This window comes from Lissotriton vulgaris, chromosome 5 (assembly GCF_964263255.1).
Source record: "Lissotriton vulgaris chromosome 5, aLisVul1.2, whole genome shotgun sequence".
In the NCBI taxonomy this organism is placed as follows: Eukaryota; Metazoa; Chordata; class Amphibia; order Caudata; family Salamandridae; genus Lissotriton; species Lissotriton vulgaris.
The window spans coordinates 1,621,210,235-1,621,236,977 of NC_141693.1; the positions used below are offsets into that span (position 1 = coordinate 1,621,210,235).

Below are 26,743 nucleotides of genomic sequence, written 5' to 3' on the forward strand. Positions count from 1 at the left end.
CCTGGTTTCGGCTGGGATCCAACAGATGGATATTGTGTTTTTCTCAAGGTCCATTTGAGTCCTTACCGATATGTATTTTTATTTGTCCATTTGTCCATTTGGCAAGGTCTCTACCCAGACTTTGGTGCACTTTGTCTTTTTTGTAAATGTTGCCTTTCTTTAGTCAGCATTTTTTAATGTGTCTTTTACGGAAGTGTAAATTTAGTGTGGGCTAGATTACGACGCTGGTGGGAATACTGCCAGTCCGCAGTAGCAGGGGTCCTGATAACGCTGCCAAGCTAGCAGCATCCTGACAGGTGCATTACAACTTAACCATGGGGTTTGCTGCGGCGCAGTCATGGTGGCAGCATGCTGTGGCTCTCAGAAACAGCCAAAACCAATGCGGGACATGCTGAAGTGCATCTGGGTAATCGGGTTTACTGTAACTTGTAGCACGGTCTTGCAGGAGTAACAGTGTGCGCAACCATGCAGACAGCATGGAGACACACATAGATGTCACCATGAACATGTCTCAGGGCACACTTGCAGCTATCCTGCCATGAAAAGGTTGGCGGCACAGTTGGTCATAATTATGATGGCAGTGCCCATGCGGGCGCTGCCACCATTATACGCCGCTATCATTACTGCCATGGGATCTCAACTCTTGGCAGAGGCAGCATCTGGAGGTGGTATTGAGGTGGTCGAATCTCACAACTTGTAATCAGGTGGTCCGACCTTCTTGTTGGTGGCGATTTGACTGCAAACACTGGTGTGGCGTTCCCAGTACCACCATACACATAACCAGGCCCAAAATGTAGAATGGTATTGTTTTATTTGCAGCAACTTGATTACCTTAAAGTTTGCTCAGCGGTGGGCTAATTTTTTAAGTCTGTAAACGCTCATGCAACAGCATGATTTTTTAATCCGATTACTGTTTTATTGATTGACAAGTCAGTCAGTCAAATTAACTTTATTCGATTCAGTTAAAATCATACAAAGGACATAAAAACAAGATTATTTACAATTAAAAAACTATTAAACAATTTCTTTGCAATCGAATTAATTTGACATGATAGTTAAAAAAAAGAATTAAAAAAAAGTTATGCATACTGGTTTGACTAGTTCATACATTTTCTTGTTCTGGACGCTGCCACTAGGAAATTTGCCATGGCAAATGTAATGCGTATGTTTCCCAGGGATTTTAAATAAAGCATGGCTGGTCTCACCTGTAGGAAACCAGCTTCCCTTAAGACAGGTAACAAGTGTTTTTTTCTTACTACAGAGAAGAAATCACAAAACATAACAAAGTGCATCGTGTCCTGAACTGAAAAATTGTCACATGTACAGGGAGGTGCTAACTCTGGTTTCATCCAGGAATTAAATTTACCCAAATAAAAATGTATAAGATTAAACCTAAATTTGGTTAACAAAAATCTATGAAAGGGGTTTGTGACAAAACATAAATAGGGCTCGATTGCAGGTGAATAAAGTGAAACATAATGCAATCGTACTGTAGACTTTTGCAATTCTAATTCTTCTCGGAGCAAACGTTCCCTTGTCATGAACTGTTTTTTAATTATGTCCACGTCCTGCTTTGTTATACCAGAGGGAACAGTGAATAAATCTGGGCGACCCAGATCATTGAAAGATTTTTTTACATAGACCAACCATGGGCACTTAAAAAAATTCTCCAGACTCATCACATCCCTCATGATCATATGGTTTAACGTTAATTCTGGGTTTAACCAAGTCTTAAGCCAATATATCAAAGGTGCCAGTCTCAATTTATCCTGAACATAATCCAGGCCAAGTTCCATATGAATGGAGAAAGTCGGGGAAGATTGGGGGAGGGACAGGAGAGAACGTAAAAACCTATTCTCCGCTAGTTGGATTTTATCTATGCATGCATAGCCCCATAGGGGTGCACCATATAGGGCCACGGGAAGGGATTTACTATTATACACCTTTATGAATGCTTTCATTGGTCTATGTCCCAACCTTTTGGCAAAACCTAGGATAGCCATAGATGTTCTTGTTACCGCTAAACTTTTAGCTCGTATCTGAGGACCCCAGGTACCCTACCCTTACTATCAAAAAGCACTCCCAAATATGGGAAGACATGCACTCTCGAAACTACCTCACCTCTGCAACAAAATGTTTTTGCTTTGGCCCTTTTCCCCTGGGGGCCTAAGACCATAGTGTGAGATTTAGAGGCGTTAACCCTCAGGTCGAGCAGGTCCATAAAGGACCCAAATGCGTCTAAAAGCGTTTGGAGGCACACCCCTGTACGTGCTATGAGTACAGCATCGTCCGCGTATAGGAGAGCAGGGATCTTAGCTTCTCCTACATGCGGAACGTCTCTAGCTGCCCCTTCTAGGTGCTTTCCTAAATCATTTATGTAAATTGTGAATAACAGGGGGGCTAATATACAGCCCTGCCTGACTCCCCGCTTCGAATGGAAACGGGTCGTACATCTGCCCTCTTTTGTTACCCTAACTGCGGCGAATAGGTCCCGGTGTAAGGACGCTATAAACGCCACCAAGTCTTCCTCAATGCCCATCTTTAGTAAGATTTCCCATAACTTGGATCTGTTGACCAAGTCGAAGGCCGAGGAGAGGTCCATGAACGCTAAGTACAAGGACCCCTCCTTGACCACCGTATACTTAGCGGCCAACAGATACAAGTTTGAGCACTGTTCTATTGTGCCTCTCTTTTCCCTAAAGCCGTACTGAATGTCAGCTAAACCCCCACATCCTTCCAGACTGTCCCTCAGCCTTCCCAGAAGGACTCTGCCCAAGATTTTTATTGCAGAGTCCAAGAGGGATATAGGGCGATAACACCCTGGGTCATCCCTTTGGCCCTTTTTAAATATGGGGACTATTGTGGAGGTCACCCATGTACTTGGAGGGGGTGATCGGTTTACAGCTGTAAACACCTTTGCCAGGATTCGAGCCCAAAATTTGGGGGAGTGAATATAAAAGTCGGCTGGTACCCCGTCTGGGCCTGGTGCTTTATTCTTTGTAGTGGCACGAATTGCCTTTTCCACCTCCTCACTGTTGAAATATAGGGGTATGGCCACCGGACCCGGAGTGTTTTGTGGATCGGTGCAGTCGCCCATATCGCCATACACGGTACTAAAATGAGCCAACCATCTCTCATCTGGTATCACACAATCAATATCTGTGTTGGGTGAAGCCGAGAAATATGTGTGGTTAACCACGGCCCAGAACTGCCTACTGTCCCGCAATATGTCAGTGGAGGTAAGTTTTTCCCACGCCTCCTGTTTAATACTGTCCCGTCTGTGTTTAGTAGCCTTCCTGTATTCTTTTCTTAGATTTGCGACCAAGGCTCTATCCCTAGGAACTGTTTTAAGGGCAGATTTCAAAGCTTTAAGGGCCTTGGTGCAGGCTAAGTCAAACCACCTATAGGGCTTTGACTCTCCCCTGCCCCTTTGGGCCGTAAGGTTAGAGGACACTGTATTACATATTGCCTGGAAGGCGTCCATGATGTCCTGGCCTTGAGAGGACTGATCTAAGCAGATCATAATATGATCATTTATCTGTGGGCCGATGTCAGAGTAGAAATCATCTGGTACCACATTACCCCATTTTAGCCGTCTACCCTGGTCTGTAGGGCGTAGGGTAGGTCCGGGTCTGGTCTGTCCTGGGATAGGTCCCATAAGGTCCCACCAGCAGGTGGTCAGAAGGATAGGATTTTGGTCACTAAAGGGGGATGGCACAGTGCAGTAAGAAATAATGTGATTAAAAATACCAGGTGTCACAAAAATATAGTCAATAACAGTCCCCGGGGATGTCCCCTTAAACGTTGGTATTATAGGTTCCTCCTCCCGTGCTGTAGATTCAAGGAGGTTGAGGTTGGCCAAAAGGTCCTCAAGTTCCTCGCCAGCCCTGGTATGTTCAAAATGCGGCGCCTCCTGATCCCCTGTCTCAGACCCTCCAATTGTAGTACAACCAAAGTAGCAGGGGTGGATGTTAAAATCGCCCATTAATACAATTTCATAACTTGTTAGGGTGTTTTGGCAAAATGAGTTTAAAAAAGCATCCAATTTTGAGATATTATCGCCACCAAACTCCATGTTAACAGAATTGTAGAAATTAATAAACAGGATGCTCTTTGCCGGACCAATTTGCCTTTCTACAATTAAACAGTTTGGAGATTCATATTTGATCTGTTTCAGGGATCCACTAAGGTCAAGGGAAAAAAGAGTCAAAAGACCTCCCCTCGCTCTGCCCGAGTTACTGGGACAAGCTGCGACTGAAAAGCCCGAATAGCCATCCAACCAAAAACTTGAAGACATATCCCACGTTTCCTGCAAAGCAATAACATTATGGTTTGAAACAAATGAGACCCAATCAGTGTCACTCATTTTTGAGGGGATTCCAGCAATGTTCCAGCTGAGTATTTTACAACCTGCTTCCTTCGTGACTAGCATGTTGGTCCTTAAGGTCTCCGGGGGCGTGATAGGCTCATCCCTTGTTAGTCAGTCCATCTCATCCAAGCCAGATAGGGGGGAAAACTGGTTGCTTATGCTCACGCTTATCCCCTCCTCCATGGGTACTACCTGTGGGACGTGGTGTGGCGTAGTGGAGGGGGCCGGGCAAGATATTACTGGTTGCAGTTGAGTGGGTTCTTTTGGGCTTCTTCGTGCCGCTGCTAACCTTCTGTCCTGCCATCTTGCTTGGTAAGTTATGTAAGGTTTGTGGCTGGGTAGTGGTTGATAGAAAAAGCCCAAAGGCACAGGTCTTATGCGATCCCCATATGATATTGCTGAGCCATCCCAGAACAACTTGTTCGCCACATCAGCCTTACAAAAATTTACAACCACGCAATCACCATAAGTTGTTTTTGATTGTTTGCCAATCCATCCCACCCTCCTTGCATGGATGATCAAGTCTGCTATGTTTCCTCCGCAACATTTCTCACCAGCCCACCACTTAGCTTTGGCCAGTAATTCCCTTGATGATTCCCGTTCCCCCTCACCCAGAGGGTCAACCCCAATGAATACTGCTACCAAAGGGGCCGCATCCGGTGGAAGATGCAGCTTGTAAGTACTTGGTAAAGCCCTTCTCTTAAATGATTGGGGCTTTTCAGGCGGCACAATTGGATCAGGTACTATACTGTGATTACTTATCGTAGGTTGCTCTAGGGGTGGGCAGGAGTCCTGAAGCCTAAGTTGTCTTGGCAGAGTTCCTCCTATGGGATTAATCATATCCATGACCCCCTCTACTCTCTTGTCCCTGCACATCTCCTCCAATTTGCCATCACTCGCTTGTGTATTGTTAGGGGGAAGCGAGTGGATAATTCTATCTATAAGGGAGCATTTTTTTAGTAATCCTTCTAAGCATGTATTTAGGGTATCCACGATGTCTCTGGCAATACCCACCAACAATGGTTCAATCCTCGCCACAAAGAGTTCCTCCAGTTTTTCCTCCAGAATAGCTGGTGTGTCTCCAGTCACTGGTATACTATTGGGTTTTTTCCCTCTCTTGCGAGTGCTAGTTTTAGTGGCCAGCTGCAATTGTTCTCTGGCCGGAGGTTCCGGTGCTGGGTCATGTACTAGTTGGCCATGAGGTGGAGGGTTGACAATGGACACAATGGGTTCCAAGGGGACACTAGCTGAAGTGCTTGGGGGGGGGTTCCAGCCTCCACAGTAGGTAATGCAACTGATGCTAATCTTGGGGATGTCATTGCGATGCCAAGCTCTTGCTCGGCGTTTGCTATCTCCTTCGATAAAGCCCCCACAGCCGAGGAGAGGTAAGACATGATGGAGTTAGAGTGCCTGGGCATTTTCGCATTTTTTCCCTCCTCCTCCACATTTGCATGTTTCTTTCTCTTACCCATCTTTGTTGTTTGATGTTAGCGAGTTGGCCCAGCCCGGCCTCCTCCGGCCCCGGACGGCCACAGACGGCCCGCCCTCTGCCCGGGCTCCGCCCGGCGCCGCCCGCGTGCGTCCGCGATGCGGAGGAAGCTGTCTCCTTTTCTGCGCCTCCTGGCGCTGTCTGCAGGAAGTGGGCGGAGTTGTGTCCAGGCAGGCTGGGAGTTGTGGTCCGCCCCGCTCCCGTGGGATGGTGCTACACGGCGGCGGGGGCGACCACAACGTCAGGAGCCCAGCGGCGCTGTGCGGGTGAGTGCTGTCCCAAACGGCGTCCCAAACGGCGTGCTGTTGGCCGTTGCGTCCCCTCCTGGGACCAGTGACCGAGTGTCAATGCCCCCGCACCGCAGTGGGAGCTGTCTCCTTTTCTGCGCCTCCTGGCGCTGTCTGCAGGAAGTGGGCGGAGTTGTGTCCAGGCAGGCTGGGAGTTGTGGTCCGCCCCGCTCTGCGGCCGTGGGATGGTGCTACACGGCGGCGGGGGCGACCACAACGTCAGGAGCCCAGCGGCGCTGTGCGGGTGAGTGCTGTCCCAAACGGCGTGCTGTTGGCCGTTGCGTCCCCTCCTGGGACCGGTGACCGAGTGTCAATGCCCCCGCTCCGCAGTGGGAGCTGTCTACTTTTCTGCGCCTCCTGGCGCTGTCTGCAGGAAGTGGGCGGAGTTGTGTCCAGGCAGGCTGGGAGTTGTGGTACGCCCCGCTCTGCGGCCGTGGGATGGTGCTACACGGCGGCGGGGGCGACCACAACGTCAGGAGCCCAGCGGCGCTGTGCGGGTGAGTGCTGTCCCAAACGGCGTCCCAAACGGCGTGCTGTTGGCCGTTGCGTCCCCTCCTGGGACCGGTGACCGAGTGTCAATGCCCCCGCTCCACAGTGGGAGGTGTCTCCTTTTCTGCGCCTCCTGGCGCTGTCTGCAGGAAGTGGGCGGAGTTGTGTCCAGGCAGGCTGGGAGTTGTGGTCCGCCCCGCTCTGTGGCCGTGGGATGGTGCTACACGGCGGCGGGGGCGACCACAACGTCAGGAGCCCAGCGGCGCTGTGCGGGTGAGTGCTGTCCCAAACGGCGTCCCAAACGGCGTGCTGTTGGCCGTTGCGTCCCCTCCTGGGACCGGTGACCGAGTGATTGACAATAATTGTTGATATTTCAATTTTATAAACTATTTTTATAGTAGATCCTGTGTTTCTGGGTTTTTAACTGTGTTTTTAATGTTTTATATTTGTATCTGCATCTTTTATGATTGCGTTTAAGTAATTGAATAAAGAGTATTAATTGATAACTATTCCAAGCAAACCTGGAATATGTTTAACCCTACCATGTTCTGTTGTTCCTATGAAGAAGATAACCAGCAGATTAACATGCATCAATGATTAGTTCAATCAAACACTCACACCCAGTCAAAAGATCTGGGTTTAATCCATCACCCTACTTTAGCCCACTCTGCCACCCCAGTTCAGAGATGGCCATATGCAAATCAGTCTGACCCTGTGCCTCATGGGAACAGTCCAGCCCGAACTGCCAAGCCATGTCTTCCCTGGACTGGAAACAAGCTTCCGAGGACCGGTTTCTGGCATTCCAGCCATCTTCAGCCTGGCTTGCTTGAATCCAGTGGCAAAGTGAGCAAGGGACTCACGTCTGAGCATACCCTGCCACACTTATGGCGGCCAAAAGTGGTACAAAAGGGGGTGGTGATGGACGGAGCATCTGAATCAATCAAACACTCACACCCAGTCAAAAGATCTGGGTTTAATCCATCACCGTTCTTTAGCCCACTCTGCCACCCCATTTCAGACATGGCCATATGCAAATCAGTCCGACCCTGTGCCTCATGGGAACAGTCCAGCCCGAACTGCCAAGCCATGTCTTCCCTGGACCAGAAACAAGCTTCCGAGGACCGGTTTCTGGCATTCCAGCCGTCTTCAGCCCGGCTTGCTTGAATCCAGTGGCAAAGTGAGCAAGGGACTAAAGAACAGTGATGTATTAAACCCAGATCTTTTGACTGGGTGTGAGTGTTTGATTGATTCAGATGCTCCGTCCATCACCACCCCCTTTTGTACCGCTAGTTCTATTTGCATCTTTTTGTGGGTGAGTTTTTCGAGACCTTCTCCTAGCCTCTCATATGGCTCTCAGAAGGTTACTTCTGACACCTTGTCTCTCTGGGAGACAGCTTCTGGTGCCTAGAAAAGCAGCTCAGAGCTAGTCTCTGATACAGCTACCTGTGCCTAGAAAAGCCACTCATTGCAGCTAGATATCAGATTTGTCAGTACATCAACCCCCATAAGGGTTATATAAGTTTCTGTGCCATTTGTGGAAAATTGATTGTCAGCATGTGATGTGTCCTTCAGCTCGCTTCATAATCAGTATCATTACCTTCTCTATGTTTTTCTTGTTTTTGTTCTGTACTACTTAACCTTCTTCCCTGATAATATTTGTGACTCAGATAGCACAGCCAAAATGTATGTCCTCTAGGAATTCAGCCACTACATAGGTCTCTGGTGAAATGAGGTGGCCGGTGCCATCCCTTGTTTAAGCACTCCTCAATTAAGTTTTGCTGCAGATCTGTAAAAAGGCAAATTGCATCTTAGCCAGCTGTTGGTGGCGCTGCTTCCAGCAACTTAATTTTCATCTTGGTCTGCTACTTTTCATCTTCAATGAGCTCCGTGGTGGCTTGCCATTGTGCCTCCTCTGCTTACATAGAATCTCTGACCTGACCACCTTAAGCTAGAATTTGGAAGAAATCTGCCTGATTTTGGGTATGTCAATAGACAAGGCCCCTCTAGAGTTGTTTGCCCCTTACAGTATGATCTTGAGGAAGGTTGTATCAGCAGGTATAGTCTGTTCATTGGCGGTGACTCTTCTAGCAGATCAATGTGAGCTCCTCACTTAAATGCGGTAAACAGTACCTCCGTAGATGATGCAGTAGTTATCCATCCTGTACTATATGTTACCTCAGACATCTGCTCACTGTGATTTGGGACAATGGCATGAGTCTCAGTCAATGCCAGAACTCTCTGTTGTTTCAACTATGAGGAGTGGTTGCTACAGGCTGAAGAACTGCCACATAGACTGCGGGAACTGAACACTGCGCATTTGATCCACATGGAAATACTCATGTTTGTATGTAGGACTAGCATGACATCCGCTCCTTGTTTGGGCTGCATGATAGTGCTCATTGTGAGCACTGGGGTTCACCACATTGAAGCAGCCAAAGTGAAGCCGTTCTGCGTGTTACACCACTTTTCTGTCTACCTGAGTTCTGAGCTTTTCTATGAGGTCATAGAAAACTGTGAATATGTCAGGTGTTTCTCAAGACATGGGGGGGAGGTTACAAGGAAGTAGTCTCTGTCCTTCCAGGTCTCAGCTTGTGTCCATGTGCAATCATGTTGTGTTTCCTACTGTCCACTGCTGCATTGTAGTTCATAGCCCATGTATCAATGTGCATTGTCCAACAACCATTGCATGTGACAAACTACCTATTTTCTAAATGCCTACTCCCTGGACCTGTTCAGAAGATTGGAAGCTGATCTGTACAAATCCACTGCGCAGATGCATTGTGTGATCATACACTTCGTGCCTACGACTACAAGATGGAAAGGGCCATGGAACAAATGTACTTTCAAACTGTAAACAAACTTTTAAATGAGTTGGTCATTACAGTTATGTTGCTGCTTTGCTGTAGGGCGTAGAAAGTGCTTGATCTTTGGCACCTATGAGGTGTTTGATTTTAATTAGCACTATCATTAGATATTTTTCTTTTTCATTAAAAAGATAAATAATGTTCCCAACATGCCAGACTAGAACATCTTGCCACTCTGATGTAGACTTTTCTGTGTTGCATCTGCTTCTGTGTGCCCCTGTCATGCAGGTTCTCTAATAAAGATGTTCTCCACATCATGGAAAACACAGAGCTGAGGACAATAAATAGTTCACCACTGAAATACTAGAGAACACAATGTATGGTATACCTCAGTGGAATATTGATACAACTGGCGATTATGTGAGGGTTATTAGTGTTTTTCCCTCATGTCTGTCCTCCAATTCAATCTGGTCAGAACTATTGGTGATTCGCCGTGCATGTGATCTTTCTTAGCACATAGAACCATATGCCTGACCCATGCCCTTCACTGCATTGGTTACCAGTTAAATAGCACATCCAATGTAATTTGTTCTATTTTGTTCAGTCTCAATACCATAGGAATGTCTAGGTGTTTCTTTCAAATCCTGCTTAACTCATATGTCCCTGAAGGAGCCCCGGTGTTCGATCTGCTGCTCTGTTTCAAAAAAGCCTGTTGAAGTAAAGTCTTCAAGGTTCTCGGCCTTGGCCTATTGAATGCTGTCATAATGCAATTGCGGCACATTTATGACTGTCCCGGCTTCTGAATAGAGTTCAAAAACACATACGCTATGTTGCATAGGTCATCTTTAGGTCTGTGGCTCTAGGTGTCTTGCTGTTTATATCTGATGTCCTAGTGCCATGAGGCCATTTCAGTGCAAGTCTTGATTATAATTAGGTATCCCTGTTTTCAGTTTTTACTGATTTTTACAGATAAATACAGACGGAAAACCATTTTTTTCCTGGCTGTATTTATTTTAAAATGTGGATAAAAACAGAAATTGGATTATTGTTTAGCGATTCTCAATGCTGTCAATCAGGACTACCCGGCCAATAGCTCTGTCAATCTAATAGTAAGAGGGTTAAAACAATAAAAGAATTTTAGTAAAAAGACTTAAACAGCAATATATACGCTCGTATGAGAAAACATGCACATTTTAATATCAAGGTTGTGCATATGTTATCATCTGAGTGTGTTTATATGACTGATAACGGTCAGTCCTTCAGGCATGAGTGAATATTTATCAGACAAATACGTGTGGAAGTGTACTAATTGCAGATTAATTTTTTCACAAAATCCAAAATATATATGGATAAATACAGATAAAATTATTAAAAATAAATATGGATAAATACACATGGAAATGCCCCAAAAAATAAATACCATAAAACCGGGAGTCCTAATTATAATTGAAAAGAAATGTCAGCTACCCTGGTGCACATAATCACCACTCACCACTCTTTATTATGCCAGCATTTTAGGGCATCTAGAAAACAATATGTGGTCCATGTTCCCTTAATTTCCATGTTCTCTTAATATCCAGAACTGTGGGTGTAGAAGTATTTTAGATACTTCTATACACACTGCGAGTGAAGATTTATTGATAAAGGCTTATGTTCATGTTCCTGTGTTTAAGTTAACATGAATAGGCTACAAAAATAATTTGTTTTGAAGAATGGTACGTGATAGCAATATCACGACCCTGCCGAACGCACAGCTTAGTGTAGTATTTCCACCTATTCTAAAGTTTTCAATGATTATCTGTTATTCAATGATTTTAAGTTTTGCTTAATTGTCACATTTATTTTGAAACATTTATTCAAACGTCCATAAATTGTAAATGATCACTTTTCAATACATTTTGATTTCATTATGACATCTAGATACACATTGAAATGCATAGGTTGTATTAAACATCATACAAGCAATGAATTTATGTTGTGGTTTATATTTCGACGATTGTTGAATTGATTGGCCCGATGCATTTCGGGACCCACGTCCCTTCCTCAGGGGCCTCTGTAAGAAATCATATATTTACATTAATTCTACTTTTTCAACTTTCTACATTACTACTTCGTTGTACATATGCCACTACTCAATTCAGAGTTCACCATTCTTATGTAAGTTCCACCTGGCATGCATTATAAAATAAACATTGCGTTGAATTCACTTGCAAAGATTAACACTGAAACATTTTTTGACATGAGTTAATTATGCTTCATGGTGATGCACTTACTGATGGCTAAACAATAATCGATAGTACATTATTTCAAGAACACTCACATTGTTTGCTGAAGTGTTGGTGTAAACGTCTCTATGTGTGAAAAACTCGTCCGGGTTTAAACTCTAATGAAAAAATGGGGGGAAAGTGATAAGAAACCGCTATCGTGCGTTAACGATTTGATACTGTGACTCGTCTGACTAACTGCAATAGTGCGTTTCGTTACCTGCTCTTCATTGTGCTTGGCAGCGTATCTGCGAAAGAAACGGAGAAACCCGTATTAACAAACCGGGTCTGTGGGAGATTTGTTGCGAACGGCACTAGAGGACCGTGAAACGCTTTCAAAATGAGAGCTTACCAAAAATCTTTTGCGCGGACAAATTTCCTCTTCCTCGGTCAAATGGTCGGCTGGATACAGAAAGTTTGGTTATTGCAAGCCGTTTTCGCAGGTGTTTCCTATATAGACGTGCTACGTATGTATTGACTGAATCGTCAAACACAAAGAGCGGACTAAACCTTAGTGAGTGGTTACGTCGGCCATGTTAGAATACCGACCAGTGTATGCGATGTTAAAAATATGCTAGCCTAAATGAGATATAATCCATAGATCAATCTATTGCCGTTCGCAACAAATCTCCCACAGACCCGGTTTGAGATGTGCCTCCTAGCAGGCATTCTTGCACACCTACAGTGCAATTGTCTCCACGCCCTGCCTGCTCTGATTTTGAATACATATGGGCGATGCTCAATTAGCAGATTGTAAAAGATTAGCACTCGAGTGCTTCACGAAAACGGCCTGACTCCTCAGCTGTGTCACACTTCTTACTTCTTTCTTTTCAAGCCAAATTGCACGGAGTTGGCTTGCTGCCCCATGAACACCGGTACTCTCTTTGAGCCAAGAAAAAGTTCTGGTACTCAAAGGAAGAAAATTTAGAAGTGCCGGTACTCAGTACCGGTGAGTACCGGCACATTTAAAGCACTGCTCAAGGCCTTTCAAGGGCCTGATTACAATGCGGGTCTGGCCGTAACGGAAGCAGCACCGCCCGACTAAAATTCGGCAGTCCCACTGTCCTGATTACAATGCGAAGGTGAAGGCGGTAGCAATATTTGTATTCCCTATTGCAAAGGCACGCACTAAAAGAAAATAAACATTTTTAAAACATCCCTGCACCGTGTGTCAGGCACCATGTGGTGCCTGAAACATGGTGCAAGGATAATCCCCAGGCCCCAGAGCGGAGGGCCAGGGGAGAAGGGGGCCCTAGTAGTGAGGCTCAAATTCACTTTCCACGTGCCTTTTCATTGTGGGTAAACTGCCATGAAAGGGAAGGCGGAAAGGGTCATTGTAATCCTAAAGGCGGTGTCTGAGCAGGCACCACCTTATTGTAAGGATTACTGACCCTCCGACGCACCGACAGGCTCTTTGAGCCTTTGGAAGCACTGCCTACGGTTCCTCCACCCAATGCCTTCTGATATGACGGGCAGACCACAGGGGCAGATGCCGGTGGGTGTGACACTGACGAACCATCCATATTGGACCCACCAACGTCGTAATTTGCCCCTAAGTCTTGCAGTGATTAAAGGTAAGCCGGCAATGTTGATTGATTATTGTCAATGTATCTTTACTAGTATGGACAGTGGTGTCCCTTCAAACCATACAAAGCACATATATTTATATGGAAAACTGTAAAAAAAAGTGCTGCATGTCCATCTTCTTTTTGATTCTATTTTTAAATTTCTACTTTGATTTGTGATATTAATTGATCTGACTTGATGAACCATTTTGCCTATTGCTTTTGTATAATTGTTAATGTTAAATAAACCTTCATGGTTTGAACTTTGAATCTTGCCATTCATGGATTTTCTTGTGTGGATTTCCTGTGTGGGTTTTAATGCCTAGGTCACTTGTCCTATGGGACTCACATGGTCCAGATCCATCCAATTAACCTTTTGAATATTATTAAACACCAATAACACCAACACGAATTTTGTGTCACCCTTACATCCAATGCCGCTTCTTTGGATGAGTGAGGGAGTAGGACATGCCTTAGTGAGTTTATCCCTGAATGTTACAGGAATTCCTGTCTAAGAAAAACAATGTTTGCTGATATCTGTTGGATATGCCTAGTAACTCTCATTAATCCCCTTTTTTTCAGACAAGGCATGGCTTGCGAGATCTCAGACAACAGGACAATAATAACGCAGTTCGTGATCACTGGATTTAAAGAACTTCCACTACTGAATCATAGTATCTTCGTTTTCCTTTTCGTGATCTACCTTATGACAATTTCAGGCAATATTTTGATCATATTACTTGTGATTTCTGATCCTGGCCTCCACAAGCCAATGTACCTTTTCTTGATCAACTTCTCATTCACTGAAATCTGCTACACTGCAGCAACGGTACCCAACATCTTGGCAGCCATTCTAAAAGACACGAGCATTAGTATTACGGGGTGTTTTCTGCAGTTTTACTTTTTCACCTCTCTGGGAGCTTCTGAGACCTTTTTATTGACAGTGATGAGCTATGACCGATATTTGGCCATTTGTAACCCGCTATATTATTCCAGGCAAATGCACAGTTCCAGATGCCTTGTTCTGGCCATGAATTGCTGGATCTTGGGTTTTGTGTGCTATGCTGTACCCATCATTCTCATATCCAAGTTATCCTTCTGTGGGTCCAACCAACTTGACCACTTGTTTTGTGATCAGTCTATCATTAAACTGGCCTGCAACCTGGACTACATCACAAAGGTCGCAGGTTACGTCTTTGCATCTGTAATCCTTATGTTAACCTTTTTGACAATTGTTGTTTCCTATAGTTGTATTATATTAACTATCATCAGGATGCCATCAGCTACCGGACGAAAGAAAGCGTTCTCCACTTGCACCTCTCACCTCACTGTTGTGATATTATTTTTTTCGTCTCTTTCCTTTATGTACTTACGACCTACCACACAGGACACATTTGTTTTTGATAAGGTAGTTTGTCTCATATATTCTATGCTGGTGCCATTCTTAAATCCACTGATTTACACCCTTAGAAACAAAGAGGTGATAATGGCTCTGAGAAAAATGATATGCTCGAAAAGAATCCAGGCTTCAGAGTCACTAAAAAGAAAACATTACTGAAATGAAACAGGAGAACTACTGCAAGAATAATTGACAAAACTAAGAGGACAGGGTGACTATAGTTAAGGGAATGACAGACAGATAATTGCAGTCTTTAATATTTTTACATTGATATTACAACAAGGGTAGTGAGTGAATGAGTGAGTGAGCGCGTAAATGAGGGAGTGAGTGAGTGAATGAGGGAGTGAGTGTGTATGTGGGTGGGTGAGTTTGCACATGCATGTGTGTATGTTTGTGTGATATTTGTATAGCACATTCCTACCAAAAGGCAGTAGAGCACTAAAGCAAGCTGAAGGCAGTGCATCTAGAGTTGGAGTTGCTGGAGAGGTAGATTGCATAATGTGTTATGATTCCGAGTTATTTACAGTGCTGCTTCTTTAAACCTTTCGTAAATTGAAGAATGTAATGATTGGGCCTAATAGATATAGAGGTATTTATGAAACAGACTTGCTGCCTCGTTATCCCTTTTTTGCACATCTTCACCTACAGTATGATGGCTTTCTGGCTTTAGGTGCCATGTTGACACTGGAGGCAGTCAGATGGGCGAGGTGTAGGAGAGTAAGACCTGCTTCTTATAGTTACCCCCACTTTTTGCTGATGTTTCACTGTTTCACACCCGGTACCAGCTTTCTAGACCTGGGCATCACAAAATGGATGCTGGCAGCCTGAGACACAAGTCTGTATTCCTACTGTTGAGCCAAGCTCGAGCGGGGGAAGGCTTGACAATAGGCTTTCTGTCACAGGGAGGTGTAACCACCTCCCAGACAGGATTTAGTGTATTGGGGCTGAGTGGGTGCACTCTCAGAGTGCTTTGATGTCTGCACCAGGGGCACATTTGGTGTCCCTGGGCACAGTCCAGCTCAAAACAGTTGCAGGAGCCATTTGCTCCTGCACTGGCATGAAACTTGACAAAGGACATGGGTGTAACCACCCCTCTGTCCTGATCCTCCCATAGGTGGGTCCCCAGAGTTTGTCCCACCACTTCCTCGGGTATAAAGTAGGAAGCCCTGACTACAGGATTTTAGATTTTACCTGGACTAAACTCTGCTACAGAAACCAAGTACTTCGATGATCTGCACACTGCTGGATGACTGAACAATCTCCCTTGGAGTAAAGGAGTTTCTCCCCTGCTAAGCAGGCACCTAAACGCATCTGACCAGTTTGCATCTCTGAAGCTCCTGAGGACTCCAAAGTTTTCTGCAACACAGGAGGTGAGTTCCTGAGGTCTCTGAGGTTGATCTGCGTTCTCATGAATTCTGAGGCCCGTATCCCTCGTGGGGACCATTCAACCTGAACCCCTGTGCAACGTGTTCTTTTGCAGCAGCCTTTGCTTTCCGGCTACCCCTGAGGCTGTGTTTTGGGCTACTTGCAGTCCTGACCCCAAGCAGGGTTCTACTGAAGATTTCTGGCCACACTTCACAAGTGTTCTGTGGGCTGGTATTTTGTGATTCCTCTCAAGGTCCCTTTTTGATCCCTGGTCCGTTGGCCTGTGCAGGTAACTTTGAATTTCCGTGGGCTTTCCTGGTTGCTCCAGATGTGCCCTAGCCTTCCATTGCTTGGAGAGTCCCGAGGATCTTGCTGGTCCTCACCAACGCTGATTTCCTTTGACTGTGTGGTTTGCAGTTGCCAAGGCTTTTTGGTGTTCCAACCGAACACTGACCCCCCAGCACTCGACATCCTTCATGGGACAGCTCACCTCTGGACTTTGGTTGCCCTCAACATCTCCTGGTCCACGTGGCTGCAGAGTCAAGCATCGCGTCAACTCACCTGAAGCATTCTACATCGTACTCCAGGTCACCTAGAAGTGACCCAGACTCTGTCCCCTCAGCTTTCCTGGTTCTTCTCACCTCGAATCCAGGCTTGGATTCCACTGTACATTGTTCCTCTTCACGGTAGCAGCACATTTCCGCGTCACGCCATTGAAAAGGACGAAGATTCCCTACATCACTTGGCACCTATGCACCCGGCTACCCAAGGTTAGGTAACATGAGTATTCTGGTGCTCACAAGAGTGCTGGCCTTAGAACCTTCTATGTTTGAAAGGTTTTTCTCAGAGTCCTCTCCAAAGTGTCCTTAACCTTTACAATTCCAACCTTGACTTTCCCATATAGTTGTATGGGGCTCGCTCCTGTGTTCTCACACTGCACCCGTCCTCCGTGGGTTCCCTGTGTCACTACCTTGGGTGGTTCCTTGGGGTTCCAGCAATTCTACGTGCTCTAGGCACTGAGTCTAGTCAAGTTTTGGTTGTTAAACTACTTTCTTAGTATATGGTTCGGTTTCCCCATGGAGCCCTGCTATTTACTGTCATTCTAGTTATGTAATATTGTGTGCTTTGTTCTCTAATCTCTTAAAGAGGTTAGCAGAGAGTGTTTAGTAATAAAAACATATATTTTATATATTCCTTGTGTGTTTCTCCTTTCATTTGGTCATTCAGGAGGTTCTAATCTGGTAAAACAAGCTGCTTTACATTCGTACAAGACTTAGCCTGAAGGCTGCTCTCCATAGCTACCACTAGGATCGCTTTCAATAAAGGTTGCTTTAACCTAATCATCAATAAGGGTTATTTGGACTGGTACAAGGTGCCCACTATAATTAGTGATCAGCATATATCAGGCAAACTTCCCACACGGGGCTGCTGGTCATGATGACTTTTTGGATGATGCAACTGGCCTTCAAGAAGGATCTGGCTCGTCGGGCAAGCTAGTGTTATTTCATTGAGGTGGTGATGAAGTGGTTGTATTTTTTCAGGCCCTTAATGAGACATGGTAAAGCAAGGCTAGGAGACTATGTGACAGTGCATTTCCACTATCTAGAAGTGAAATTAGGAGGCCTGCAACATCATTTTAATCGTATCACATTGAGAGCTAGTACCAAGACATATTGGTTTTGTTGAGGACTTGTGTTGCATGAGAGTGAGAGTAGTGTCAAAGTTGAAACTCAGAAACATGGTAGGGGTCGGATGTGAGTTTTTGAACCTTCAGGTTCTTGTCTTTTTTATCATTTTTATTAGCTTTTTCACAGTGAAGTTACAGCAATTTGCCAGTACTTGCTATCTGGATATGTGACACAATATAGGTACAATATGTCTATTCAAATACTGCTATCATATCGAGCCATGCCTACGCTTACAGGCATTATGCGCTCTCAAAGGTGTTGAATAATACAGAAAAATAAACCATAGAAATGAAACAATAGGCCAAACCCTGCCCCGCATTTCCCTGGATTGTTGACATTTATTACTTTGATTCTACAGTATTCACTGCTCAGAGTATCGGCTTGTTCCCTAAACCTCCCTGCACTAGATTCTTATCCCAACAAATAACTTGTGCCGTGCCCTGTGGATAGTGTAGTATAATGTTAAGCCCCTTAATCGTCTGTAGGTTATTGCAGGCCATCCAGCAATTCTTCCCAGTTTGCTGCTGTAGGTGTCTTAGTCAGGCCTCGTACCCCTTCTTGTCTCAGTGCTATCACTTATGCACTACCCCATTTAAGCATATCTACACTCCAAAGCTGTCTACCTGATAGCGTCCTTGCCTTCCAGTGCATAGCTTTCAATCTGCAGGCCAGAAGAAGGCAAACAGAATTGGTGACATGGGGCAGCTTGACGTGCACCTCTATGGACACAAAAGGGGGCTGATATACAGCCACCAATATCAAGTTAGCGGTGGGCTCCGTATAGAGGAAGCGTTACTCTCTGGAGTCTCCCATCTATTTCTTTATTTTTTGTTTTATATTTACATTTTATACTGCAAACAAACATGTTAAACATATGGTTCCAGCATATGTAAAGGCACTCTAGCCCGGCAAAACATAATACAAAAAGGAAATGTATACCTTATCAGCAATATCATTTGAGTCTTTCCAACTTGGCATCATGTATCCATTGGAGGGCATCATCTCGCTCCTGTCCGTGTTTATACAGGAATATGTAGCGAAGGTCCAGAAAGGAACAGTGGCGGCTGGTGACATTTTAAAGTGGTGGGCCGGAAACTGATATTCATAGTGCACCGTAGCGAGCGAGCGTAGCGAGTGAGCCCGGACCCCCTAAGGAGGGTTCTGGGGGAATTCCCCCCGAGAAAATTTTGAAAAAATAGTGGAAAAATGGTGCATTTCCAAGCAAATCTGAGAAAGCAGGAAGGTTAATAAAGCAATTGTGAAAGTGCAGGGATTACATTATTAAAGAGCTGTCATATAACATACTAGGTAGCTGCTTATTCAGTATAACAACAGAGCTTCATCACAGACTTCAAGATACAATGCTGAGAACCTCACAGATTGTTTGTATTTAAACTGCAAACAACAACAAAAAATAAAAAACTTTTTTGATTTAAACTGCAAACAACAAAAGAACCAACTAAACATGTCACAAACTATCACCATTCAACATATTTACTTTTTGTATCTAAATTCAGCACGCCTGTCTTTAAGCGCAGCAAATTTTTCAATTACTTGAATGTTAAAGTCAGCAATATTTTGAACAAGCTTGCTCTCTATAGAGAGCATTGCCAAAGCATTGAGTCTTTCCTGAAGCATGGTATTCCTCAGGAATGTCTTAATCCTCTTTAAGGCGGAAAAAGATCGTTCTGCCTCTGAGGTTGTCATAGGAGTTGTAATGACGATTTTTAGTAACGCTACTGTCTCTGTAAATGTCTTTTCCATATTAAGTTCATGAATTAAAGACAGCAAAGACCTGCCATCTTTGGCTTTCTGGTACACAGGCATTGAGTACATTACTGTCAACTCACTTTTCAGGTCCTCTTGGTTGAGCATCGGATAAGCTTCCACAGCCTCATGCAGAGCATGCTCAGGGAAGGTTTCATTATATTTGTCAAAGTATTTACTTTCCAATAATGCGGCACTCCCCAAATGTTTTGTGAATGCAAAACGGTCTTGTGCCTGCACAATTACAATGTCACAGATCTCTTTTGCACGTCAGACCAGAGTGGTGATGTTTTTCCTGTGGTTTGAAAAAGTTGAAGCCGCTGGCAGTTGGCTGTCTAAATTGTCAACCTCACCTCTCACTGTGTTTATGCTTGCGACAAACTCCGTGGTATATCTTTTCACAGAGACAGTATCTACGTCTCGTCCTTGCAACTGATTGTATAAATTCTCGACCTTTGACATTATCTTTTCAAATAAAAACAGAAAGAACTGAAACTCTCTATCTTTTAGTGTTCTAGCAAAGCCACGGGCTTCACTGTGACTTTTGAAATCAAAGGTTTGATCGGCTTCTATGGCTTCAAAACATTGCACAAGGTCCTCCCTATATTGAAATATTAGTTGGACTGTACGTATGTTATAGTTCCAACGAGTTGAGGCTCCCCTCGGAACCCTTTTGTCCACGATCTCCTGAAGTGCTTCCATTCTTTTTGGGGAACGTGAGAAGAATGCTGCCATGCCTCCTACATCCTGAAAGAAAATGCGTGTTTCAGAGATCTTTGAAACTGCCTGTTGCATAATAAGATTAAGTTGGTGGGCGTGACAGTGCACATAATGAGCATTCGGGTAGACATCTCGAATTCTTTTCTGCACGCCACCATGGCTTCCACTCATTACGGACGCACCATCATAGCTTTGTGCAATAAGTTTTTTTCTTTGCTGCAGCTCTGGAAAAATGAAGTTGAGTTGACGCAGTATAGATGCAGTAATGGTTTCTGCAGTGGAGTTTTTTAAATGAGTGAAGCCATAGAACCTCTCCACAACATTATAGCCCTTGTCCAGGTACCGAAAGACTAATACGGACTGCGTTTGTGTGGCCACATCAGTGGTGTCATCAGCCTCAATAGCCACAAAGTCTGTGTTTTGCAACTCTTGGACGATATGGCTTCTCATTATTTCTAGCATACACTCCAGGAGTTCATTTTGTATCGTTTTAGAGGAGCCCTTAAAGACTGTAGCACTTGCTAAATGTGCTTCCATTTCCTTGTCTATGCTTGCTACTAAATCTACAAGACCCATGAATATTCCAGGATTTGTGGAACCTTCCGATTCATCATGGCCTCGCAATGCCAGTTCGAAAGCACCACAGAAACGAATGCAATCAATTATTTTTGATAGTATGTGTCTATTCCTATCAACTGTTTCATTGTGTTTCTGTATTGTTTTGCGATATGCATCGCTTATGTGCTGCTCAATCGGTGCGTCTCCCAACATTCCCAGTCTTGTAACGTTTTCCATATGCTTTCTTGTGTGTGCATGCTTCTTTATTTTTTCAGACAGATGCTTCAAGTCGATCACGCCTTCTCTTGTCCAAGGAAAGTCACCATTAAACAGCAAGCAGGGGAAGCAGAACAGTTTGTTTCTTGAAGGGCACCCTGTAAGCCAATCAGCTTTTGTGTACCAGGTGTTTGAGAATGTACGATTGTAAGATTTTCCTCTGTCCTGGGTAACTTGTTGGAGTTGTAGGTCAGGTCGATCAGGTCCTAACCTCTTTATCTGTAGTTTATCTCCCAGTGGGCGTGCTTGGAATGACCGTGTCATTAATTCTTGTACCGTATTCATCTTGCCGATGCTGTCTTTACCAATATGAAAGAAGCCTGTCAATAGTCAAAGTACAACGTATAAGATTTGGTGCAATAATATCACATTTCAGTACAAATACATATATCTTGTGCAGGACAGCAATATAGCTGCAACAGCTCATTTGAATGGCCAGCCAGGGGTGGCACATAATACATGCTGCAGCCCCTGGTAGGCCTTGGGTGCACCTATGCCCTGGGTATCTATGGTACACTATACAGGGACTCACAAGAGTGACCCAATACCAAATTGGCAATGCACCTAAAGTACATTGTGTGAATTTAGAGAGAGAACAGCTGGGCTGTGGGTCTGATTAGAAGGACCACAGCCTTTCTAAGTTGTAAACCAGTAAAGCAAAAAGCAAAAAAATGGGGTGACTATAGGAAAGCAGACCCTACTCTCCTACTTAACGCTCCCCTTTGGACAACAGGAAAAGACTAAATTTGATTACTGTGCACTCCTAGGAGAAATAAAGGCCTGATATTTATGTATTTACTCTTTTAAAATGTACTGATAAAAATAAACCATTCTCAAATCATGTTTCTGCCTTTCCATGTCTCATCTTCAATTATTGATTGTGCATTCCAACTGAGTATTAATGAGAGCCGGGAATCTGAATAGAGAGATCTCTGAATAGCAAATTCTAATGTTAAATATTCTGCATAGCTCTAACTGAGTTATTGGTTTGTATGATTTTAGACCGACTGAATTTCTTAAAGAGATTTGGTCTAGATGTGATAATTCTGTATCTGTATTTCATAGTGTTGAGGAATATATATATGAATCTAATTACTAGTTTGTAGGTCAATTTTCCAATTCCTGGTCCTCACTGGATAACTACATTGGGTCCCCTATATCTGACTCCTCTCAGCACAATCAAGATCCATTGGAAAACCAGGTATATGAAACCTGAAGTGTAGTGTTAGTAGACAAGGTGAGAAAAAGTAAACCTGCCCACTGGTGCTACAACAACTGCTATCCCTAAACAGTACACATTTCAGGAGCTGTCACTATGCAAAAAGATTCATGAAGATTTCAACAGCTGGTCTTGCATTCTTCTGAATTCCACTCTCATGAAACCTCTACTTAGCGAACAACTACCCCAAAAAGTTGATATTATAGTAGCTAAACATGGTTAAATCAAACACAAGAAGGTGTCTGTCAGTAGTGACAGAATGAAACACAGTTAGCTAAACCTACAAAGCACTCACGAATGATAAAACAAACAGTCTAGCTGTTGCATTCAAAATATGACAGAGTTTTATCTAAAAGGGCAGCAACTTTTTATGGTGATTGTTTACAACCATACAAAGCTTGTAACCTTTACAGAAATCCTCTTAGAGACCACTGCATTGAACTATCGCAGTTAAATTATCTCTATCTTAATTAAAGGCCTGCAGCACAAGTGGGGGGGACTACAACAATAAAGAAAAGGCACTCAATGGCCTGTAAATACCTCAGCAGAGGTGCTTTATTGCAATGTATGAAAAAATATAAAACATAAACAAGAATCAGAGAAAGAAAGATTAGAAATATTGGGGTAAGGGTCCCAGAGTAGCCATTATTTTAACTTTGCCATGTCAATATCGTTAATGGAACAGAACTTAGTCCATGATATGGCCACCCGCTTAGTCACAGGCCTTATTCCTCAGGCACTAGTCTGTAACGACTGAGAAAGATTTAATAAACAGCAAAGAGATTGGCAGAGAACTTTAACACTTCTAGAAATGTTCACCCAGTGACGGCAAATGTTAAAAATAGGTAAAAAAGGGAAGCATTTGAATGTTGGAGAAGAGGAGGCAAACTAGTGATAATTTGCACTGTGCTGCCCCATTAAAAGCCCACATTTTGCCTTTTGATGTGAGTCAGTGCTGCTCCCTCATCACCCGACTAATTTGGGCCTGATTACGAGTTACCCAGACAGGTATGCATAATGTATCGCATTAAAATAAATATGATCGGCTGGAAGCAGTTTATTGGGTGCAATAAGTTTGGCCTTGCGTGAATTTTGCCCTGAAAATGTGGCATAGCATGAGGATTGCGGTGCTTACCACATTAAATCTAAATGTTCCGGTGCTTAGAAAGCATTTTTCAATTATTACGTTGGGGCAGGTTTGAACAGCTGAAGTTTAATGGGATAAGAACCTTATCACAACCAGTAATTATATAAATACTGCACCACGCCTAACTGAAATCTTTGTGCAAACAGGTGCTTACGTAGGGATCACATTTCTTCGAGGCAGTTGAAATCAGCCCATTTGTTTCTTTAGAAGGTTGAAGTATTTTGCTCTGTCAGGTAGACTCTTCCAGTTAAGCACTGGGGGCCTTACCTTTCATTATCATGCCACAAAGGGGCAATGAGACAGTAAATCTGTGTGGACTGAGACGAAAGTGCATTCGGAAGCAAATTACAGATGTGACAGATAATGAGCAGAAGCAAACAGGCTGGAAGCCTGAGCGCCGTCTGCCTGCCTGCGTAAGACTCATAACGTCTTGATTAAAAGCCGCAAAACAGATCTGCCTGCGCCACATTAAACATCAGAAGTACGAGAGGAAGACAGACGAGGAGACAGGAGGAAAGATGGCGACGCAAGCGGCACGCACCTGGATCAGCGACAGGTCCTCGAGCTACAACCTGTCCTGAAGATGTAGTTTCTGTTTCTGCAAAACAAGACATAAAATACAAACATTAATCATACCGCGGAGGCACGCGGTGCAGAGCAGGCAAACAAATCAAGGAGAGATGAGGCATTTGTTCTGCTAGTCTGGAATATTTTGTGACATCTCTGCCAGATGACGGGAATGGGACATTTTAATGAAGAGGTGCTAAAAGCAGTGTCTATTTATGCAGCTTTCTGATTTTAGTCTATCTCGGCGGCACAGCCGTTTGGAAGGATCATGGCTCATTGTTAAGAGTAAGGACGATGACAACAAAGAATGACAAGGTAGTTACGATCCGATGACATACTCCTCGCTGCAGCCTTCCATTATACTTCTTGTCCTCTTTAGGAAGTCCCTTATGACTTCTCCGTGGAGTCAATGTGTATATTACAGGACCGGGGCTCCTTCTACAGGACCATAGCCTATGTTGCGTTAAAGTACATGTGTAGAGCTCACGTTCAGCGGTCTCTTGGTGCTATAGTAAATACACTGTCAGGAGAATTTGTAAATCGTATTTCAAGAAATAATAGTGGGAAAATAAAAGTATACCAATCCTCCTATTGGGGATTTTATGAGCGATATACGTTTGCCACATACGTAGACTGGTTGCTTGTTCTGAGTATGAGAATGCCTTAAGGACTGGGGAAAGGGCAAGGATTGGAAATTGGCTTCTAAGAGGCTAGAGCTGGTTCCCTTAATTCAGAATGCATTTGTCTACAAAAATACAGTACACAAACAATTTGTTTATTCCTTGATGTCCCAAAACGAAATACATATTTTTTTACAGGATTTACCTACTTTAGAGAATGGGCTATTCAAAGGCAGTAATGCTTTTGACATATGATTCCTATTAGGACTAGTGCAACCAAGTCAAACAATTAAAAGTTCTGTAGGGCTCATCAGACTTTACAACCCAAATCTCGACTGGTGCAGGGGCGGCCTTAGGCATGTGCAAGCTGTGCACCTGCACAGGGCCACCAACCCCTAGGGGTCACCACGCCAATATATATCCTTAATATAATAATCCTCTGAGGATGGATACATATTAGTGTGGTGGTCCCTGGCAGGGATTTGGCAGCCTCCCGCTCTGTTCCACTTTCAAACACCCTGACCCCCCTCTTCACTAGTCTCCGCGCCTGTGTTCCTCTGGGGGGCCCCCTACCTGTTCCTCCGGGGCCCCCCTACCTACGCTCCCTGCCCAGGGCCACCATGAGCCTAGAGCTGCCCCTGACTGGTGGAGAAGACCCAGGATATAAGACTGACTTCGACTCCCCCCCACGCCCCCCCTATTAGGCCATGTGGGCTTTAGCTAATCGTCAGATCATGCCCACATCTCCATTACTCGGTGCACTGGGGAACACTTACACACTGTTAACTACACGCACCCAGCCCTATTTACACATCTGACTATTCAAAATACAGAACTGAGCACGACTGTCTTAAAAGCAAATTCAGCTCTCAGTCTCAGACAGACAATAATGTACATTTGATATTTCAATGGCCAGTGCATGTGCTCTACGTATGTTTGCTCAGAAGGCAGAGAGAAGTGATAACTGATGGCAGGGCGAGGGTGTCAGCTTGAACAGCCTCATTCGGATTCGCCATGTACAAATGAGCTTCCGTAGTTTCTCAACGTGGATGGCATCTGAACAATGCAGATTTAACTCGACTTCCGTTTGAGATAGTTGCGCTAAACTGAATTTTAAATTTGTACATAACAATTGTGGTCTGTAGCGGAATGCGGTGCGCAGTAACTATCTGGTAAGCCTGACAGAAAGGCCCCATTGTTATTGCCCGGAAGAGCTCAGGCTGCAAGTCCAAGTACAAATACGAGACAGCTGCACACAAGAGGCAGTGCTGATGAGGGCGAACACATTGCAGGGGTTGAGTTACAACTGCACTCGGGCTAAGACGCGTTACTTGCAGAGCACAGGCAGATCACGCTCCTGTAGGGAAAGTCATTGGTTACCAAAGAACGGAGGCGCCATTACATTATCTCTGCAGTACATGAATCATCGTGGGTCAAATTAAGAAGGAAATGACTGAGCGCCGAGTAATATCCTTTATTCGTTAGAGCTAAATAAACCCTGTTTTTCACCCGTAACATGAACAGTTCTCGAGCATCTGGGAGGTATTAGTAAAGACAACCCAATTGTGCATGAAGTAGGTAGCAATGACGGAGACATGTCTCAGCTGCAGCACAGTCTGAATACTCCAGTCCAGAGCATACACGTGTGACGGCAAACTCCCTCAAAGCACTAACCGCCGGCCTCTCCAACATGAACTTCTTTCTCTAGCCATCCTGTCCTGGCAGCGCCTCTACTAACCCTTCTCTCTCACAGTTTCCTCACCCCTCATCTCCTTCAGAGGACCCCCTAGCCTTCACTTCAGGTCTGATGTCACATTGGTCGAATGCTGTGCCTTACAGCTCAGTAACCTTGCTCCCCAGGGATATTCAAAAGTTGCCACCTATCAGTGTCAGCACGCTAAAATAATTCATTTTACAAACTTGATATTCTCAGTTTTCCCATTATATCACCCATAGAAGAGTGGGTGACTACATTAGTCGGCTGAACTAGCTTGTCTGAATGTGACTCTGCTCACAGTGATCAAATGTGGCTTTTTAAACTTCTTAATGGGAAACTGAGCTGAGAAATGAAAGTGTTTAGAAATAGTATTTTTCATAAGACCATCCACTGATATATATATGGAAAAGATACATTTGCAAACAATTTTATA

The 26,743-nt window shown here is 44.3% G+C and overlaps 1 protein-coding gene across 1 annotated transcript; it reads left to right on the forward strand.

The window, feature by feature from the left end:
• Positions 1–13,856: 13,856 nt before the first annotated feature.
• LOC147716849 (olfactory receptor 11H6-like) lies at positions 13,857–14,825 on the forward strand. The gene has a single exon (XM_086919805.1). It carries the CDS (start codon positions 13,857–13,859, stop codon positions 14,823–14,825), a length of 969 nt encoding a protein of 322 aa, XP_086775931.1.
• Positions 14,826–26,743: the final 11,918 nt, after the last annotated feature.

Bases quoted from the DNA above. Each gene is read 5' to 3' on its own strand.
- LOC147716849 (XM_086919805.1), top strand. From the start codon at position 13,857: ATGGCTTGCGAGATCTCAGACAACAGGACAATAATAACGCAGTTCGTG.